The sequence below is a fragment of the Ursus americanus genome, chromosome 4, assembly GCF_024610735.1.
Source record: "Ursus americanus isolate L20-20 chromosome 4, mUrsAme1.1.p, whole genome shotgun sequence".
NCBI lineage: Eukaryota > Metazoa > Chordata > Mammalia > Carnivora > Ursidae > Ursus > Ursus americanus.
In genome coordinates, this window is record NC_142130.1 from 36,129,532 (window position 1) to 36,146,391 (window position 16,860).

Below are 16,860 nucleotides of genomic sequence, written 5' to 3' on the forward strand. Positions count from 1 at the left end.
ATTTTGTAATGGGAGAGACAGAAAGTAAGAGATAATGGCACAAATAAATATGTACGAATATAAATTGTTAAAAGTATCAAGAAGTGAAAACAGGGTCTTACACAATTGTAGGTTAGGTCCTGAGTGTCTAGCCCCATGCTTCACCTAGAAGAGGCATCTCAGTATGCTTATTGAAATGAAAGAATGAATTTATGGCTCATGAGGTTTTGCGTTTTTTTCTTAGATTCTTTCTCAGCAGTTACAGCAGATGGAAGCTGAGCATAATACTTTAAGGAACACTGTGGAAACAGAAAGACAAGAGTCCAAGATTCTGATGGAAAAGATGCAACTTGAGGTGGCGGAGAGAAAATTATCCTTCCATAACCTACAGGAAGAAATGCATCATCTTCTGGAACAGCTTGAGCAAGCAGGTCAAGCTCAGGCTGAACTACAGTCTCGGTACAGTGCTTTGGAGCAGAAGCACAAGGTGGAAATGGAAGAGAAGATCTCTCACATTTTGAGTCTTCAAAAGACTGAGCAAGAACTACATTCTGCCTGTGATGCTCTAAAGGAGGAAAATTCAAAGCTTGTCCAAGATATGAGTGAACAGGCAGTTCGTTCAGCCCAGGCCATTCAACAACTGGAAGGTCAGTATTTGACTTTCAAGTCCTCTTTTTTTTTTTATAATAATTTTTTATTATATTATGTTAGTCACCATACAGTCCATCCCTAGATTTTGATGTAAAGTTTCATGATTCATTACTTGCGTATAACACCCAGTACACCATGCAATACGTGCCCTCCTTAATACCCATCACTGGCCTATCCCATTCCCCCACTCCCCCACCCCTCTGAAGCCCTCAGTTTGTTTCCCAGAGTCCATAGTCTCTCATGGTTCATTCCCCCTTCTGTTTACCCCCCTTTCTTCTTCCCTTTCTTCTCCTACTGATCTTCCTATGTCTTATGTTCCATAAATGAGTGAAACCATATGATAATTGTCTTTCTCTGCTTGACTTATTTCGCTTATATTATCTCCTCCAGTCCTGTCCATGTTACTGCAAATGTTGTGCAATGGTTCGTTCTGATGGCTGAGTAATATTCCATTGTATACATGGACCACATCTTCTTAATCCAGTCATCTGTTGAAGGGCATCTTGGCTCCTTCCACAATTTAGCTATTGTGGAGAACGCTGCTATGAACGCTGGGGTGCATATGGCCCTTCTCTTCACTACGTCTGTATCGTTGGGGTAAATACCCAGTAGTGCAATAGCTGGGTCATAGGGTAGCTCTATTTTTAACTTCTTTTTTTTTTTTTTTTAAAGATTTTATTTATTTATTTGACAGAGATAGAGACAGCCAGCGAGAGAGGATACACAAGCAGGGGGAGCGGGAGAGGAAGAAGCAGGCTCATAGCGGAAGAGCCTGATGTGGGGCTCGATCCCAAACGCCGGGATCACGCCCTGAGCCGAAGGCAGGCACTTAACCGCTGTGCCACCCAGGCGCCCCTATTTTTAACTTCTTAAGGGACCTCCACACTGTTTTCCAAAGTGGATGTACCAACTTGCATTCCCACCAACAGTGTAAGAGGGATCCCCTTTCTCCACATCCTCTCCAACATTTGTTGTTTCCTGCCTTGTCAATTTTTCCATTCTAACTGGTGTAAGGTGGTATCTCAATGTCATTTTGATTTGAATTTCCCTGATGGCTAATGATTTTGAACATTTTTTCATGTGTCTGTTAGCCATTTGTATGTCTTCATTGGAAAAGTGTCTGTTCATATCTTCTGTCCATTTCTTGATTTGATTATTTGTTTCCCATGTATTGAGTTTGAGAAGTTCTTTGTAGATCTTGGATACTAATCTTTTATCTGTAGTGTCATTTGCAAATATCTTCTCCCATTCTGTGGGCTGCCTCTTAGTTTTTTTGACTGTTTCCTTGGCTGTGCAGAAGCTTTTTATCTTGATGAAGTCCCACAAGTTCATTTTTTCTTTTGTTTCTCTTGCCTTTGGAGATGTGTCATGCCAAAAGATGCTGTGGCCGATGTCAAAGAGGTTGCAGCCTATGTTCTCCTCTATGATTTTGATGGATTCCTGTCTCACATCGAGGTCTTTCATCCATTTGGGGTTTATCTTTATGTATGGTGTGAGAGAGTGGTCAAGTGTCATTCTTTTGCATGTAGCTGTCCAATTTTCCCAGCACCATTTATTGAAGAGACTGTCTTTTTTCCACTGGATGCTTTTTCCTGCTTTGTCAAAGATTAGTTGCCCAAAGAGCCAAGGATCCATTTCTGGGCTCTCTATTCTGTTCCGTTGGTCTATGTGTCTGTTTTTGTGCCAGTACCATGCTGTCTTTGTGATCACAACTTTAAAACAAATAGGCGTTTATCACAGAGAGAGAAATCTAGAAATAATATAGAACTGATACATTGGCTCTTTGATTCATCAGAGACCCACACTTCTATAATTTTTCTGCTTTTCTGTAGTATAGCTTGAAATCTGGCAATGTGATGCCCCCAGCTTTGTTTTTCCTTTTCAACAATTCCTTGGCGATTCGGGGCCTTTTCTGGTTCCACACAAATTTAAGGGCTGTTTGTTCCAGTTCTTTGAAAAATGTCATTGGTATTTTGATCGGGATGGCATTGGAAGTGTAGATTGCTCTGGGTAGCATAGACATTTTAACCATGTTTATTCTTCCGATATATGAGCATGGAATATTTTTCCATTTTTGTGTCTTCTTCAATGTCTTTCAAGAGTGATTTGTAGTTTCTAGAATATAGATCCTTTACCTCTCTGGTTAAGTTAATTCCAAGAGAGCGTATGATTTTTGGTGCTATTGTAAATGGAAGGGATTCCCTCATTTTTCTTTCTTCAGTCTCATTGTTCGTGTATAGAAATGCAACTGATTTCTGAGCATTGATTTTGTATCCCGCTATATTACTGAATTGCTCTATAACTTCTAGTAGTTTAGGGGTGGATTCTTTTGGGTTTTCCATATAGAGTATCATGTCATCTGCGAAGAGAGTTTGACTTCTTCTTTGCCGATTTGGATACCTTTTATCCCTTTTTGTTGTCTGATTGCTGTTGCAAAGACTTCTAGTACTATGTTGAATAATAATGGTGAGAGTGGGCATCCATGTCATGTTCCTGATCTTAAGGGAAAGGCTTTCAGTTTTTCACCATTGAGAATTGATATTCACTGTAGGCTTTTCATAGATGGTTTTTATGAAATTGAGGAACGTACCCTCTATCCATACACTCTGAAGGGTTTTAATCAGGAAAGGATGCTGTATTTTGTCAAACGCTTTTTCTGCATCAATTGAGAGGATCATATGGTTCTTGACTCTTTTCTTGTTGATATGATCAATCACACTGATCGATTTGCGAATGTTGAACCACCCTTGCATCCCAGGGATGAATCCCACTTGGTCATGATGGATAATCCTTTTAATGCACGGCAAACCTACACCAATGTCACGTCATAGTGCAATTCGCAAATATTAGATCCAAGGATACAGAATTGAAAGAGGCCAGGGCGAAGAGATTTCTCACGTACAGAGGCAAAAATATCAATATAACGTCAGACCTGTCTACACAGACCTGGAAAGAGAGAAAGGGTTGGCAGGGTATTTTTAAAGCTCTATCCGAGAAGAACATGCAGCCAAGGATCCTTTATCCAGCAAGTCTGTCATTCAGAATTGATGGAGAGATAAGGACCTTCCAGGATCAGCAGAAACTGACCGAATTTGCAACCACCAAACCAGCCCTACAGGAGATATTAAGGGGGGGTTGTATAAAAGTTAAAAGGCCCCAAGAGTGACACAGAACAGAAATTTACAATCTATAGAAACAAAGACTTCACAGGCAACATGACATCATTAAAGTCATATCTCTCAATGTGAATGGCCTAAATGCTCCCATAAAATGCCACAGGGTTGCAGATTGGATAAAAAGACATGACCCATCCATTTGCTGTCTACAAGAGACTCATCTTGAACCTAAAGATACATCCAGACTGAAAGTGAAGGGATAGAATACTATTTTTCATGCCAGTGGACCTCAAAAGAAAGCTGGGGTAACAATTCTCATATCAGACAGACTAGATTTTTTTTTTAAATATTTTATTTATTTATTTGACAGGGAGAGATAGCCAGCGAGAGAGAGAACACAAGCAGGGGGAGTGGAAGAGGAAGAAGCAGGCTCCCAGCTGAGGAGCCTGATGCGGGGCTCAATCCCGGAATGTTGGGACCACGCCCTGAGCCAAAGGCAGATGCTTAACGACTGCACCACTGAGGCTCTCCAACAGATTAGATTTTAAACTAAAGACTGTAGTTAGAGATACAGAAGGACACTATATTATTCTTAAAGGATGGATCCAACAAGTGGATATGACAGTTATAAATATCTATGCCCCCAGTAGGGGAGCAGCTAGATACACAAGCCAGCTCTTAACCAGAATAAAGAGACATACAGATGATAATACATTAATAGTAGGGGACCTCAACACTCCACTATCAGCAATAGACAAATCACCTAAGCAGAAAATCAACAAAGAAACAAGAGCTTTGAATGACATACTGGCCCAGATGGACCTCATAGATATATACAGAACACTACACCCCAGAACAACAGAATACTCATTCTTTTCGAATGCACATGGAACTTTCTCCAGAATAGATCATATACTGGGTCACAAAACAGGTCTCAACCGATTCCAAAAGACTGAGATTATTCCCTGCATATTCTCAGACCACAATGCTTTGAAATTGGAACTCAATCACAAGGAAAAATTTGGAAGAAACTCAAATACTTGGAAACTAAGAACCACCCTGCTCAAGAATGGGTAAACCAGGTAATTAAAAATCAATTTAAACAATTTATGGAGACCAACAAGAATGAAAACACAATGGTCCAAAACCTATGGGACATTGCAAACGCAGTCCTAAGGGGAAAATACATAGCCATCCAAGCCTCCCTCAAAAGAATAGAAAAATCTAAAATGCAGTTTTTATATTCTCACCTCAGGAAGCTGGAGCTGGAACAGAACAGGCCTAACCCATGCACAAGAAAGCAGTTGATCAAGATTAGAGCAGAGATCAATGAATTAGAAACCAGGAGCACGGGGGCGCCTGGGTGGCACAGCGGTTAAGCGTCTGCCTTCGGCTCAGGGCGTGATCCCGGCGTTCTGGGATCGAGCCCCACATCAGGCTCTTCCACTATGAGCCTCTCCCACTCCCCCTGCTTGTGTTCCCTCTCTCGCTGGCTGTCTCTATCTCTGTCAAATAAATAAATAAAATCTTTAAAAAAAAAAAAAAAAAAAAGAAACCAGGAGCACGGTAGAGCAGATCAACAGAACTAGAAGCTGGTTCTTTGAAAAGAATAAATAAGATCAATAAGCCACTGGCCAGACTTATTCAAAAGAATAGAGAAAGGACCCAAATTAATAAAATTATGAATGAAAGAGGAGAGGTCAGAACCAACACCAATGAAATAGGAAGGATCATTAGAAACTTTTATCAATAGCTTTATGCCAATAGATTAAATAACCTGGAAGAAATGGATGCCTTCCTGGAAACCTATAAACTACCAAGACTGAAACAGGAAGAAATTGATTATTTAAACGGACCGATTAATTATGAAGAGATTGAAGCAATGATCAAAAACCTCCCCCAAAACAAGAGTCCAGGACCTGAAGAATTCTCCGGGAAATTCTACCAAACATTCAAAGAAGAAATAATACCTATTCTCCTGAAGCTGTTTCAAAAAATAGAAACAGAAGGAAAACTACCAAACTCATTCTAATCAAGTATTACCTTGATCCCCAAACCAGGCAAAGACTCCATCAAAAAGGAGAATTACAGACCGATATCCCTGATGAATATGGACGCCAAAATTCTAAACAAGATCCTAGCTAATAGGATCCTTTTAAGTCCTCTTGTCTAGCACCTGAGTGACTCCTACTTCCAAATTGCTAGGATCTGTTAATGACATGATTTGCTCAAACCAACTGAATCAGTAGAAGAATTAAGAATTCATCTCTTCTGTACTCTTTGTCAAATCTCCTGTCTCTGGCTGAAGTTAGAATCTGGCTTAATATTATAGTTATCATTACGGTAATAAAAACTATGGCTAGTGATGTGTAATATATTAAAAAGAATGCTGTGTGAAACATGACTTCCATCTGAAGGGTTCAGTGACTAAAATGAGTAGGATTTGAATTAATTTTTGGAAAACTTGGGCTAGATCTAGGTACATAGGTAGGGAGACTGAATTGCTTGGAGTCATCTTTACTTCTAAAGATGGATTTGAATACTTTTCTTATAGGTGATAAGTTCTTTTTAAGGAAAACTTTTATCCTTTAGGAAGGTTTAGTGAAAACTAATTTTTAAGAAAAGTGTTAATATCGGGGCGCCTGGCTAGCTCAGTCGTTAAGCATCTGCCTTCAGCTCAGGGCATGATCCCAGAGTCTTGGGATCGAGCCCCACATCAGGTCCTCCACTGGGAGCCTGCTTCTTCCTCTCCCACTCCCCCTGTCTGTGTTCCCTCTCTTGCTGGCTGTCTCTCTCTCTCTGTCAAATAAATAAATAAAATCTTAAAAAAAAAGTGTTAATATCAAAGTAATACAGGGGTACCTCCGTGGCTCAGTTGGTTAAGCATCTGACTGCAAGTTGGTACAGCCACTTTGGCAAACAGTGTGGAGGTCCCTCAAAAAGTTAAAAATAGAGCTACCCTATGACCCAGCAATTGCACTACTGGGTATTTACCCGAGAGATACAGACGTAGTGAAGAGAAGGGCCATATGCACCCCAATGTTCATAGTAGCATTGTCCACAATAGCTAAACTGTGGAAGGAGTTGAGATGCCCTTCAACAGACAAATGGATGAAGATGTGGTCCATGTATACGATGGAATATTACTCAGCCATCAAAAAGAACGATTACCCAACCTTTGCAGCAACATGGATGGGACTGGAGGAGATTATGCTAAGTGAAATAAGTCAAACAGAGAAAGACAATTATATGGTTTCATTCATTTATGGAACATAAAAATAGCAGGGAGATCAGTAGGAGAAGGAAGGGAAGAATGAAGGGGGTGTAAACAGAAGGGGGAATGAACCATGAAAGACTGTGGTCTCTGGGAAACAAACTGAGGGTTTCAGAGGGGAGGAGGGGGATCGGCTAGCCCGGTGATGGGTATTAAGGAGGGCACACATTGCATGGAGCACTGGATGTTATACGCAAACAATGAATCATGGAACACTACATCAAAAACTAATGATGTACTATATGGCGACTTAACAGCGTAATAAAAAATTAAAACAATAACAAAAACATCTGACTCTTGGTTTCATCTCAGGTTCTGATCTCCTGGTTGTGGGATCAAGCCCGACATTGGGCACCACACTCAGTGTGTAGTCTGCTTGGGATTTTCTCTCTCCTCCCCCTCTACCCCTTCCCCACGAGAGTGCACATGCTCTCTCGCTCTCTCTCAAATAAATAAATCTTTAAAAAAATAGAGTAATGCATGCCTCTAATTTAATTTAATTCTAAGAGATTGGCATATATTTCAAGGAGTTAAGTTGAAGATCTGTATTGAGGAACTGAACATTAACCAGAAAGCCTTGAGGGGCATTACATGGAATTTTTACATGAGCACACTGTCCTCTTGACTTATGTACATGTTTAGAGTTGTGCTATATTATCTCAATGGGATTCATAATGCTTCAGTGAAGAGTGAAGAAAATAAAATTTAAAAATCCCAAAGGCATTTTCAAGGGGGAAAGGAAAAATGACTTTATGAAAAATTCTAAGCCTATTTTATTTTACCTTTTAAGAAAGTGGTTTACTGAGATGCCCTTTGGTCTTTCAGAGCATTTAAACAGTTGAAAACATGTTGTCATTAGTATCATAATTTTAATTAAGATAACTGACCTAGAGTGAGTGGTGTATCTCTAGAAGGTAATAAATAGCTTATGAAGTTTCAGACTTGCGCAGAGATCATTTCTATTTACTTACTTTCTTTTCCTTAGATCAACTCCAGCAAAAATCCAAAGAAATTAGCCAATTTCTAAGCAGACCAACCTTACAAAAACATGAAACAGCATCTCAGACTTCTCTCCCTGATACTCAGAATACACAGGTAATTAAATGTATACTTCTAATGAATATGATCTGTTTGTCTTTGCTGTATCATACTTGGGTGCTCTAATGAGAATTTATTCCAGAAAGTAATATAAGCTTTCTTTTATCCAGAAAGTAATATAAGTCTTTTCTGCTTGATAAGTTGCTTTTTTGGCAGTGATTCCATTTGAAAGGAATCATGAAAACCATGAATTTATGTCTCAACAATGATTAATGAGAAAATAATAGATAACAAGCACCATGATCTCAGGAGCCTTTCTGATTCTAAGGTCTTAGAATTCTGTTTTAAAAATAAATCAGGATAAAGAAAGTGGGGGTAAGCAGAAGGGGGAATGAAGCATGAGAGACTATGGACTATGAGAAACAAACTGAGGGCCTCAGAGGGGAGGGGGGTGGGGAAATGGGATAGACTGGTGATGGGTAGTAAGGAGGGCATGTATTGCATGGTGCTCTGGGTGTTATACGCAACTAATGAATCATCGAACTTTACATCAGAAACCAGGGATGTACTGTATGGTGACTAACAAAATATAATAAAAAAAATTAAAAAAAAAATAAATCATTGCTTTTGATCGTATAATCAGTTTTCTCAGCTGAGAAGTCAGTTTTGTTTTTGGTAGACTGAAATTTGATCAGCTTTAATGCACACAATTCAGTCTAACCAGACTTAAAAGTCTATTATAGAAATTATAATCCTCCCATTAATTAACAGTAAAAACTTTAATTGCCAATTAGCTGTTGTTTGGTCAGTATATTCTCTTTTCGTTCTCTAAAAATTTCTGTGGGAAGCTAGATTATAATCACCAGAAGGCTGTTTATAGAGCATGATTATAAGAACAAGGAGAGTTCGTTTGGTGATCTTAATTGGCTAGTGTTAAGCTGGGATAACTGGATTTATTCATCCATTATAAGATTATACCATTCCAAACTGACAGACACTATGATCAGGAGAGTTCTGTGGTCCCTGGGTAGTACTGTGCACTGATAAAATTTTTTGCTTCCTCGTTTCTAGCATCTAGGCTTTCCAATCTCTTCTCAAAAGCACAGCTTTTTCCTCCAGTGTTAAAGAAAAATTTTCAGTAATTGCAAAAAAATTGAAAGAATTTGATACTGAACACCTATATATCCACTATCTAGATTCTATAAACATTTTACTCTATTTGCTTAATCAAATATCTATCTGTGTATCCATCCTCCAGTTCATCTTAATTTTTTATGTGTTTCACAGCAAGTTGTAGACATGAGAACCTTTTTCAGCATGCATATCATTGACTAAATTTAAATATTTATTAATAGTTCTTTTTCCTTTGAAGTAAGATTTACAAAACATGAAATGTATAAATATTAAGTATACCATTCATTTAGTTTTGTCAAATGCATACACCTGTGTTACCCACATCCCTATCAAGATATATCACTATCACCCTACAAAGTATCCTCATACCCTTTCATAGCCAATCACATCCTAACCTTCTAGAGCTAACCAATATTCTATTTTTTCACCATAGATTAATTTTGCCTGTTTTACAACATCATGTAAATGTTGTTGCTCTTTTGTGTAATATATATGCTCTTTTATGTAAAGCTTCTTACACTCAGCATGTTTTGAGTTTCATCCAGATTTTTGCATATATCATAATGTACTCTTTTATATTGCTGAGAAGTACTCCATTTCGCGAATATACTGCATTTTCCTTTTGCGTGATTGTGCTATAATTTACTGTTGATGAATTTTTTTCAAGTTTTGGCCATTATGAATTAAGCCGCTGTAAGCATTTTTGTGCAAGTATTTATGTGGACATATGTTTACATTTGTCTTCAGTAAATACTAGTTGAGGAATTGCTTGGCCATAGAGTATGTATTTAGCTTTATAAAAACTGACAGATCATTTCCCAAAGTCGTTGTATTATTTTATATTACCACCTAAAATATATGAGAATTCTAGTTGTTCCACATCTTCTTCAAGATTTCAGATAGTTTAAAAAAATTTTAGCCATTCTAATGGGTGCATGGTGGTATCTCATAATTTTAATTTGCATTTCCCTGATGACAAATGGTGTTGAACGTTTTTTCTTGAGCGACTTAGCCATTTGTGTATCTTCTTTTGATGAAGTGTCTTTTCAAGTCATTCTTCCACTTAAAAATCAAATTCTTTGTCTTTTTATTATGAAGTAGTAGGGGTTCTTTATACATCCTGAATGGCAATTTATTTTCAGATCTGTTTGGTGACTGTTTTCTCCCACGCTATGGCTTGCCACCTGCTCATATTCTTCATGATGTCTTTTAATTAGCAGACATTTTATAATTCTGATGAAATCTAGTATTTATCATTTTTTATGGATGTCATTTTCTTTGTCCTAACTATGAAACCTTTGCTTAATGCCAAATCATGAAGAATTTTCTCTTCCGTTCTTCCACAAACTTTATGGTTTTACCTTCCCTAGTTAAGTCTCTGAACCTCAATAAATTTTTGTGTGTAGTGTAAGGTAAGGGTCAAGGTTTATTTGAGTTGTTGACAGTTTTGGGCTGTTACAAATAAAGCTTCTATGAATATTCTTTTACAAATATTTGTTTGGACCTCTGCTCTCTTTACTCTCAGTAAGTACCTGGAAGTGGAATGCCTGGATCGTGTAGGTATTTAAGAGGTTTTAAGATACTGCCAGACGGTTATACGCAACTAATGAATCATCGAACTTTACATCAGAAACCAGGGATGTACTGTATGGTGACTAACATAAAATAAAAAAAAAAAAAAAAAAGATACTGCCAGACTGTTCACGAAGTGGTTGTACCATTTTCCATTTCCCCCATCAATGTATGAGAGTTCCAGGGATAAGCCTCACTTGGTAATGATAAATTATCCTTCTATTTTGTTGAATTACATTTGTTAAAATTTTGTTTCAAAGTTTTGCATCTGGGTGCATGAGGAGTGTTTGTCTTTTGTAGTTTTTTGTAATTTCTTTACCTGGTTTTGTTGTATAAGTAATGCTGGCCTATTAGAATGAATTGGGAAGTATTCCTTCCTTTTCAGTTTTTTGGGAAGATTTTGTGTAGACTGGGTATTATTTTTTCCTTAAATGCTTTGTGGAAATTCACCAATGAAGCCATGTAGTCCTGGAGTTGTCTTTGTGGGTGCAATTTTCTCTACTAATTCCATTTGTAGTTATATGGCTATTCAGGTTATCTATTTCTTATGTTTGGGAAAATTTTTGCCATTATTTCTTCAAATAATTTTTTTCTCTCCATTATGTCCTTGCTCTCCTATGGTACTCCAATTACAAATATATTGACACTTTTATTTTTCTCACAAGTTCCTGAGGTTCTGTTCACTCCCCCCCCCCCCACCGCAAACTTCAGATCGGATTATTTCTTTTGATCTGTCTTCAAGTTCACCAAGACGTCTTCTTTCATCTAGATTCTACTATTAAGCATACCCATTGAATTTTTCATTTCAGGTGTTTTGGTTTTTAGTTCTAGAATTTCTGAGTAGTTCATTATTTTGTAGTTTCTTTGTACTACTAAGATTTCCTATCTTTTCATTCATTATAAGCATATTTTCCTTTATGTCCTGAACATACTTATAATAGCTTCTTCAAAATTCTTTTTTTCTAGTTCTAAAATCTGCATCATTTTGTGCTTGGTCTTTGTTGATTACGTTTTATCTTGAGAGTAGGTGACATTTCCTTGTTTAAATGTGTGATGAGTGATTTTGTATTGTAACCTGAATATTGTGAATGTTTTGTTCACAAGATTCTCTTCTGTTATTTCTAAAACTCTGAAGAGTTTTGATTACTTTTTAAAAGCCAGTAATTTAGATTCAAACCACAAACTTTGGCCTGTGGAAGGCAGCATTCAAAACTCAGTTATTTTTGCCTTAGCTCTTCTATTTTGAGTCAGCCCTGCAAATGCATAGTTCATTGTTCAGCCAGAGATTGGGCTAAGTTTATACATAGAATTTAGGGCTCCCTCTTGCTGAATTTTTTCTCCTTTCTTTGATTTTTCCTCTCATTGTATGGCAGCTGTGGTTCTCCCAAAGTCTGTCTTCTCATTTCCCAAGTTCTCATTCTGTGGCTTTTCTGTCAGTGTTTTACTTGCTCTGTATAATGCAAACTGGGAACTTCCCTCAGAATAAAAGTCATAGAATCCTTAAACTAATCTCTTGCCATTTCTTAAAACATTAAATGAAGATTTAGGACTGAGCTATAAAGACCCCCAAGGCTCAAAAATTCTACACTTTTATGAAGAATTATATAGAATTAATCCCCTTGGAGAAGAAAAACATAAAATGATATACAACTAAGGATGTGTCATAATTAGATATATGCCTCACTAGCAAAACCAAATCAATATGGATGCGTAAATGAAGCACAAGATAATTTTTATTATCCTTGTAAAAAACAAAAACAGAATGGCTCTCCTTCCTTTCTTAAAGGTTACATGTTAACTTTTGTTCCTATTCTTCTTTGGGAGTCTCTCTTCATGTTTAGTCTCCTGTAAGAGAGTGACCTTATTAACAGGTGGCGTTAATCAAACTTTGTAATATTATTTATGGACCTGAAAATCTTTTTTCTTATGCAATAGACTTGAGATTTCTGTCTTTGTAATCCAGGCTGTATTTTTAAATTTGAAAGCCAATGAAGTAGAAGTTTGTGTGAAAGATTTTCTATCTTCTGATAAAAAGCCTTACTTTAAAGATGCAGGTAAGTAGATGCCATTTTTAAAGTATTTTCATGCTAGAGAACTTCTAGAAGACAAAAATGCCAGAGCCTGTGTGAGCATTAGTGTGAACGTTTTCACTGAGAATCATTAATTTGTTGTCTTTCCACAATTTAGGCAGTCACTGAGGAGAATATTGCCTTTTTGCAGAAGAAAGTGGTAGAACTAGAGAATGAAAAGAGAGCTTTGCTCCTTAGTTCCACAGAACTGGAAGAGCTGAGAGCTGAGAATGGTACGTATAAATGAAAACCATAATTCTCTGTCTTTTTAACCCACATGTGCCTCTACTTTTATCACTATATATATATATATATATATATATATATATATCATGTAGATTTTCTGATTCTATGACAATGAAGATCTTAGCACAGCTGGTAGTTATTGAAGATAGGATTAATACACAATAAACAATTAAAGCACCATACCAGTGTTTATGTAAGTATAACATTTTGCATTATGGGCTATAAATGCTGCAGGATATCTGTATTATATTTATTTTGGAGTAGTCAGGGAATCTTTTCAGGAGCATGGCTTGAATAGGACCTTAATAAGATGACAGATTTTTAAATAGGCAAAATGAAGAAAGAAAGGACATTCCTGGTAATCAATATTGGGAATGAGGTAACAGATCAGTATAAATAAAAGTCCAAACGTAGAAAACACTTTGGGTCTTGCTCATGCTGTGTACTGCTTACAACTGTATCCCTTTCCTTTAAACAGGCTAATTCTTACTCATCTTTCAGGGCTCAACTAGAGTATTATCTTTTTCAGGAAGTTGACCCTGATTCCTGTCAGTTGGGTTAAATTTTTGTGCCTCTATAACATTCTTGAATTTGTTTAACATTATCTTAAAATCATCTGTTTATATTTTAAACTATAAGTTCTTCAGAGATAAGCCTTTCAGTGTAGGAACCATTTGTCTTTTTCATCTTTGCTTTACTTTTTATGAAGGACTAGTATAGTCCCTGGCAAATAGTGGCTGCCAAATAAAGTTTTATTGGATTGAACTAAAGTTAGCATTTTATTCTGGTAGACTGTGTGTGAATAGTTAGTAAAAATAAATACTTCCTTCCATTTATCATTTACTTCACAAGAACCTTGATGGTTTTAGTAATACATAGTTAATAGTGCATTAATGATCTATTTTTTCCTTGATAAACTGGACTATTATGCTTTATCTTCTAAGAGTGAGAATGAATTTGTACCATTTTTTAAACTCTAAAGACAGTATTTCTACCTTAATCATTTTTCAGTTCTGCTTAGCTCTAAATATTTAATATCTTTATTAGACTGTTCCCACCTTTGCTGATACATAACACCACAAATTCAGCTCATTATTCAACCCATTTAAAGCACTTCTTTGAGATACAGATGCAGTGAAGAGAAGGGACATATGCACCACAATGTTCATGGCAGCATTGTCCACAATAGCTAAATTGTGGAAGGAGTGAGATGCCCTTCAACAGATGACTGGATTAAGAAGATGTGGTCCATATATACAATGGAATATTACTCAGCCATCAGAAAGAACGATTACACAACATTTGCAGCAACATGGACAGAACTGGAGGAGATTATGCTAGTGAAATAAGTCAAGCAGAGAAAGACAATTATCATATGTTTTCACTCATTTATGGAACATAAGAAATAGGAAGATAAGTAGGAGAAGGAAGGGAAGAATGAAGGGGGGGTAAACAGAAGGGGGAATGAACCATGAGACTGTGGACTCTGGGAAACAAACTGAGGGCTTCAGAGGGGAGGGGCATGGGGGATTGGGATAGGCCTGTGATGGGTATTAAGGAGGACACATATTGCATGGAGCACTGGGTGTTATATGCAAATAATGAATCATGGAACATTACATCAAAAACTAAGGATATACTGTATGGTGACTAACATAACATAATAAAAAATTATTATAAAAAAAAGTACATAAATGTGCATTTGTGTTGTAGAGTCAAAAAAAAAAAAAAGCACTTCTTTGAGACCTTATCCATGATGCTTATTTTGCAGTTTTGCGAACAGTGCCTATCAATGTCATGTAACTCATTATAGTCTAGAGGTGTTACATGAGTTTCATTCTCTTTGCATTTTCCTCCAGGGATCACTGGCCTTAAGATTTTCTGTGTTAGTTTTGTGTTTGGTCTCAGATTACTTTTGCTTTACGTGTCATATTCTATTCAACTCACCTTTTGTACTTCCATTTCTACTACTGTACCTCTTTCTCAAATAATCTTGTGAGGTGTCTGAATTCATTTGTTTCATGAATTGTTATCCATTCATTTAGCAGATTTCTGTGGTACCTATTCTAGTGCCAGGCAATAATCTAGTTGCTGTGGATACTGCCCTGAACATATTAGAGGGGAAGATGGTCCATAAACAGGTGTATAAATAAGATCATTTCAGAGAGTGATAAGTATTAGGATAAGAGTAAAATAGGTAAGTGCAGGGTATGCCTGGGGGAAGAGGAAAGCAGCATTAGGGTGGTCAGGGTAGGCCTCTCTGTTAACTTGAAACCTGAATGATGAAAAGGGCACAGCCATGCAAACAGGCTGAGCAAAGAGCATTCCAAGCAGAGAAAAAAAGCAGGGCAAATACAATGAAGTCTGAATAAACTTGATTATGTTTGCACACAGAAGTAAGACCAGTATTTTGGGAGTAGAGTGAACAAAAGGGCAATGCAGAAGAGGAGTTTGTAGAATAAGTGGGATCAACTCATGAGAGCTCATGTAGGTCATGTTAAGACATCTAGATGTAGTGTACAAAATATGCTTTTTTCCCCTTTAATATATCAGTCTTAGCTTCTCAGAAAGAGTATAAGCTTTTTGGGGGCATGTTAATAATCAGTATTTTTATCCTCCGAGGTACTATTACCCTTTTTATATATATGCATTAAAATAGAACATGGGGTAGAACTTGGAAGACTGGATTATGATCCCAGATATCCGTGAACTAGCTGTAGGTCATGTCATTCTTTGTTTCCTCACATGATCATTGAGGAGATTGGGTAGCTCTGTTCTAGTGCTGAAGTTTGCTGTCTATATGAATATATGTGAAAGAACATTGAAGACATTTAAGTGCTATATTAATGTAATATATATATATATTTAAGATTTATTTATTTTAGAGAGAGAGGGAGAGAGCATGCGTGAGCAGGGGGAGGGGCAGAAGAAGAGGGAGAGAGAATCCTCAAGCAGACTCTGCACTGAGTGCAGAGCCCAACACAGGGCTCAATCCCAGGACCCTGAGATCATGACCTGAGCTGAAATCGAGAGTTGGCCACTTACCTGACTGAGCTACCAATGTAAGATGTATATTATGAACACAGTAGGGTTATGGAAAACCAAGGCAAATTTATTGCCCTAGGAGTCCCAAATAATGCCACAGAAATAGCTGCTACTTGGTACATGCTCTGGCGTCCTTCTCCTTTAAAGCCCTCCACTATTTATGTACTTCACTCAGATTAATTATTATCACCTAGCACTATTCTTTTTTTCCACTGTTCTGTCTTATATCTCATCTTCTCTTGCCACTTCTTTTTAATAACATAAATCTTTTATCTTCCCCAAACTATTTTATTTCTTTCCTCCTCTTGATTATTTCATGCATCTCAAATAGCCTCACACATAATCATGCCTCTGTTTTCTCAAACACTCTACATAAATCATCTAAGGATATTTATTTTGTGACTTTCAGAAAAACTATCTTCTCAGATTACTCTCTTGGAGGCTCAGAATAGAAGTGGAGAGGCAGATAGAGAAGTCAGTGAGGTAAGTAATATGTTCTTAAAATAACCAGAATCTGAACTAGATCAAGAGGAGTTAGCTTCAAACCTAAACATTTCTGCAGTTTTCTAATGTTGACCGAGCATTATATTACCTAGAAAGTGAGATCTATTTAAGAAAGTCATAATGGTTATTATTTCCCATTTAGTCTCATTCATTTCTGAATATTTTGATTTTTTAAATTTGTCCTGAACCAAAATGCAAGTACAGTAGCCATTTATTTGAGATTTGATAATCC

The 16,860-nt window shown here is 37.0% G+C and overlaps 1 protein-coding gene across 7 annotated transcripts in view; it reads left to right on the top strand.

The window, feature by feature from the left end:
- The window catches only part of GOLGB1 (golgin B1), a 97,776-nt gene that overhangs the window by 36,263 nt on the left and 44,653 nt on the right, over positions 1 to 16,860 (top strand). For all 7 annotated transcript variants that reach the window (XM_045812719.2, XM_045812722.2, XM_087861597.1 and 4 more), the window contains 4 exons: positions 224 to 626; positions 8,006 to 8,115; positions 12,952 to 13,066; positions 16,534 to 16,607. In XM_045812719.2, coding sequence (XP_045668675.2) covers positions 224 to 626; positions 8,006 to 8,115; positions 12,952 to 13,066; positions 16,534 to 16,607 — 702 coding nt within the window. The remainder of the gene's footprint in view (positions 1 to 223; positions 627 to 8,005; positions 8,116 to 12,951; positions 13,067 to 16,533; positions 16,608 to 16,860) is intronic.